We start from the raw sequence: 5,309 nt of genomic DNA on the forward strand, positions 1-5,309 counted from the left end.
CTGACTTTCAGGTGGCCATGATTCAGTCACATCATTTTGTTTTGTTCTTGTATAGATCGAACGGAGTAACAAGAGCGGGTATAAACAGTCGTGTGTAAACTACATTATAGTTTGTCCACTAAGTGGAGATCATGCAGTTGTTAAAAACAGTGCTGGGATCCCCGTCTAAATCATGGAAATATTGTAGTTGTTCAGTCACTCAGTCGTGTCCAGCTCTTTGCTACTCCATGAACTGCAGCATGCCAGGCTTCCCTGTCCTTCACCAGCTCCTGGAGTTTGCTCAAACTCATGTTCGTTGAGTTGGTGATGCCATCCAACTATCTCATCCTCTGTCATTCCCTTATCCTCCTGCCTTCAATTTTGGAAATGTTAGACCACAAATATGAAGTGAAAAAAAGCAAGATACAGAACTGTGTACACAGTAGGAGTTCAAGCTTATATGGAAAAAAATATGACCACATCCACCCCCAAGTAGGAAAGGGCATATGAACAGACTAACACTAACCATCCTTATTGCACGGTACCCTCAACTGTGTCTACATAACAGTAATGAAAACTTCTGCTTCCAGTGGGGGGATGATGAGCATTTTTAATTTCCTTCTTTATGACTCTGTACTCTCCAAGTTTTACCTATTAAATGTATGTTGTTTAATTTTAAAAGTGCAAGAAGGGACTTCCCTGTGGCTAAGACTCCACACTCCCCATACAGGGGGCCAAATTCAATCCCCAGTCGGGAAACTAAGATCCCGCATGTCACAGGGTGTGGTCAAAATAAATAAAACTAGTTTTAAATTAAAAAATTGTACCATCATCTCCCTACTTGGGAAGCAGCAGTTAGTGTTTGAGGGGGGGGGGGCAGTCCTTCACCTGAGATTAAGGAATAAGGAACAATAAGGAAGCATGCTAATGGTGAATAATGATGTCCACCATAACAATCACAGTACAATAAGACAAGCAGAGCCCTTTGGGCCAGGTTGAATAACTAGCAGTTTATTCTGCATCCTGCATCCCCAAACGAAGCAAACTTTTGCCGTCTTCCCTCTGGAGCATCCAGCAGTGGGATAATCAACAGGATAAGTAAAGGCAGTGAAGCAGGAAAGCATCTCCACTAGGAAGATGCCAGCGGCAAGTATGGCGAGGGCTTTCCCAGCAACTACAGCTTGCATCCGTCCAGCCACCGTGCCAGAGTGTCAGAATGCTGGCAGTTGAGAGTCCAAGAGGGCCTACAGGGAGGAAGACCGGGGAGAGTGAACCAGAGGGGGCTCCCTATATTGCAGCTCAGCCCCCGCCTGCCCATTTACACCCCTTGCCTGATGCCTGGAGCATTTGAGTGGGCACAGTTCTGAAGGCTTTTGTGCATCCCAAGTACGTCTCTCTCCATGGTTCCTCCAACTTTCGCAGGCGTGAGCACGAGTGCTCCCTCCATCAGCTATACAACACCCCCTTTCTCATAAACCCCACACTGTGAGATGGGGAGGCTGAGCTGTGAACTGTGAAATCCTTCTCCAGTCCTGCAAGGCATTTTTAACTTCCCTGAAGGGAGCATCGGAGAAATTCTGTGACATATGTGGTGAGTACTTGGCAGATTCTAGTTCTGAAATGGGAACTCCTGTACCCGAGCCAGGGCCACCTTTCCATGCACCTGTCTCACCCTTCACCTTCCAAAATTCCTTCCAGCTCCTCAACCTTCAACCCTAAGTCAGCTGGACTGAGTTTCTCTACCCTTTTCCCCAGGTGTCTGTAAACATGACCCTGCCTATTTCCAGCCCCTTGGCCAGCTTCCAGACCCCACGTCCTCCTCTCTTATCCCAGAAGCTGTTGGAGTCACCAGGCCAGCTGCAGACCGTTAGACATCCTGTTAGTTCATCTCATCCCTTGGTCAGGTATGAGGTTCCATGGTAGGTTGTCCCACAGTTGGAACAGGGGCTGGGGTCCCCTGGCCCCTCGTGGCTGCAAAGAGCAGGGAGAGCATGCAGAGACATATTTGCAGAAATCACAGCACCCTCCTTAGCCCTGAGCAGGCATTGCAGATGGGACTCCTGAGGACGATGAGGAGGAAGGAGGGGTGGCCTGGGTCTTCTCCCATCCTGTCCACACCAGCTTCACAGAGCAGCCTGATCTGAGCTTTGGAAAAGCCACCGCAGCTTATTAACTTAACAAGAGCTCACTCCACTGGGAATTCTGAGGACGTGAGAAGCCTTGATCAGCCTGGCCCAACACGTTTCTACTTAGTGCCACACAACAAAGATGATTTTATCTCATTAGTGCTTACCCTAGGGGGCCAGCCAAGCTTCCAAATTAACTGGAAAGTCAAGACTATGTATGAAAGATATTTCAAACACTCAGAAGACAGTTAACATTAACAAGAGGATTCCCTCTTTAAAATGCAATCTATTAGTGAGAAAACGGGTTAAGGCATAAGTGATGTCAAGACTACCGACTAGCATTTGAAAAATACGAATCTGGATTCCCTATCTCACTTTTCATATCAACGTAAGTTTCAAGAAGGACCAACACTTAAGTATTTTTTAAAAATGACAATTCTATTTTATGATTTATTTAACAAAAACTTAATATAGGTTATTTTGCTCCGGGCACTGTTCCAGCAGAGAGAAAAACATGGTTTGATTTCTTTACAATCTTTCATCTTAATCTTGGCTCCATCTTGGTTGCTACACATCTAACTAGGAAATGTATGAGACATGTAAAAGCAACACTGCCCTATAAACCCTGTAGGTGGGGACTCAGTTTCATTTGCTCAGGTATAACCTACATGCCTGGCTTAGTGCCTTGTATGGGATGCTGCTGCTGCTGCTAAGTCGCTTCAGTCGTGTCCGACTCTGTGCAACCCCATAGACGGCAGCCCACCAGGCTTCCCCGTCCCTGGGATTCTCCAGGCAAGAATACTGGAGTGGGTTGCCATTTCCTTCTCCAATGCAGGAAAGTGAAAAGTGAAAGTGAAGTCGCTCAGTCGTGTCCCACTCTTAGCGACCCCATGGACTGCAGGCTACCAGCTCCTCCGTTCATGGGATTCTCCAGGCAAGAGTACTGGAGTGAGGTGCTATCGCCTTCTCCCTGCATAGGATGCTGCTGCTGCTAAGTCACTTCAGTCGTGTCCGACTCTGTGCGACCCCATAGACGGCAGCCCACCAGGCTCCTCTGTCCCTAGAATTCTCCAGGCAAGAATACTGGAGTGGGTTGCCATTTCCTTCTCCATGTGTTCTCTAGGACATAAGCAATATGATGGGTTTCCCTGGTGGCTCGGTGGTAAAGAATCTGCCTGCCATGCAGGAGACCACCTGCACTGCTGGATATGTGGGTTTGATACCTGGGTTGGGAAGATTCCCCTGAAGAAGGAAATGGCAACCCACTCCAGTATTCTCACATGGGAAATCCCATGGACAGAGGAGCCTAGTGAGCTACGGTCTATGGGGCCACAAAGATTTGGACACAACTTAGCGACTAAACCACCACCACCACCCATCTAAAGTCACAAACTAATGGGACCTGATGTGTGGGTGAAAGTCAGGAACACAGGCTACTTACCATGCTCCCATCCCTCTTTTTCCTTTTACAATTGTCTTGGCACATTCGATTGTCTTCTTTAAATCTGGATTCAGTAAAGCTGTGAAGAAAATGAAGTGGAATGATACCACGTCACCATTCGGCAGCTAAGTCAGAGTGATGTCAAGGGAGCTACCAGGAGTTCACGTTAGAGAGGGTTTTTTCCTTTTTTTACATTTTATCTAGTAGGAGGGTTTTTTCAGGGTATTTATTCTACCGTATTTTCATCACAACACCCCATACCACCTCTACTACAGACAGTTGCATGTTTCTGCCATTGGATTCTGGAGATAAACACACATCATCTTCTTGTGAGGTATACATTACAGGCCTGTCTTCTCCCAGTGATCACTTCCGCCTGTCAAAGTGGCAGCCTCTGCTCCCCCTGAGGAAGAGTGTCAGTCATACTAGCTGCCTGGTCTTACCCCTCATGCTCCTCCCTGCCTCCTCCTCTGCCCATCTGGACATGAGTCTCCCTTGCTGCATCCCAGGCCACCAAGCCCACAGCTTTCTCTCCCTGTGGACTCTGGGCAGTGCGGCATAGCCTCCTGCGACCCCACTCTGGATCTGGTTCAGCCCAGCCTTCACCAGGCCCTCCTCCTTTCAGCTCCAAACTTGTAAACTCTGGTCACTGGGAAAGCAGCCCTCTGAGCTCAACGTGGCTGCCCTCCACCCTCCACAGCCCCCAGCATGGAAGGAGGGACCTACCAGAGCAAGACATACGGCAGCGGTTCCTGCCGTGGTCACACCAGTCATGGTTGCGGATCTGAAAGAGGCCGTAGCCAATGAAGTCACTGCGCGAGTTTTCATAGACAGCCATAGGGTTGAACTTGCTCTCAAAATAAGCCAGGCACACCCCTAAGATGGAACAGACAGGGTGTGGCTCAGAGGAGCACTGGGGAAGCCTGGAAAGGAGCTAGTGGTTAAAGAGGTGAGGAGGAGGCTTGAGAGGGGCCACTCACAGTTTTCAAGGCTGTAGCCCTCAAAATCACTCAGGCCTCCTTCATGGAGCTTCTTAGCCACCACGCAGCGCCCCAGAACTGCAGTGTCACTTGGAACCACCAGGTACCCAATGAGAGACAGCACCACAGACGCCTTCATCTTCCCAAGCTCAGGGTGCTGGCTGCTAGGTGAGAGGATGGAGTCACAAATAATCCCCACTGAGACCGCAGGGACCCTGGCAGAAGAGAAGGGTGCTGTGGGTCTGGGGGTATACAACTCAGTATGTTCAGAAAAGGGAGAGGCCTTCCTGACTTAACCATAATACTTAGTTCATCAGAGTCCCGCCATGACTAGCACAATGGCCACTGTCATATTGGATTATTCCACGACTGCTTTTTATCCTGGAATACAAATTCTGAGCTGTGGCCTTAACCTTTATCCTGTCTTGACCCCAGATTTTCTACAAACAAAACTCCAGGGACCTTGTCTCTTGTCCTCACAGGGAGACCTGGTCCAGTCCAGACATGCCACTGATTCACTGGAAATGGCAGAGAAGTCCCTTAGCCTCAGAGAGCCTCTCCTTTCACACCTCTTTCCCCCTCGTTCACCTTCACACTGTCACATTCACCTTGCACGTTTCCTTTCTCTGTACATGCCCATCTCATCTCTACCACAGGTCCTTCATCTGCTCTTCACCCAACCACCACAGAGCCTGCCCTTTCCTGTTCACAGTCTCAGCTCAAACAAGCTCACCAACTCAAATAGGATCACCTGCCCACTGCCCTATCACAGAAAATAGCTTT

General features: G+C 48.7%; 1 protein-coding gene across 1 annotated transcript; it reads right to left on the reverse strand.

Moving 5' to 3' along the window:
- Nucleotides 1-1,153: 1,153 nt before the first annotated feature.
- On the reverse strand, nt 1,154-4,665 carry LYZL4 (lysozyme like 4). Its single transcript, XM_005891073.2, has 4 exons — nt 4,527-4,665; nt 4,273-4,422; nt 3,547-3,625; nt 1,154-1,223 (listed from the first exon to the last, which is right to left on the reverse strand). The coding sequence occupies exons 1-4, from the start codon at nt 4,663-4,665 to the stop codon at nt 1,154-1,156; spliced, it is 438 nt and encodes a 145-aa protein (XP_005891135.1).
- Nucleotides 4,666-5,309: the final 644 nt, after the last annotated feature.

The sequence above is a fragment of the Bos mutus genome, chromosome 22, assembly GCF_027580195.1.
Source record: "Bos mutus isolate GX-2022 chromosome 22, NWIPB_WYAK_1.1, whole genome shotgun sequence".
Lineage (NCBI taxonomy): Eukaryota > Metazoa > Chordata > Mammalia > Artiodactyla > Bovidae > Bos > Bos mutus.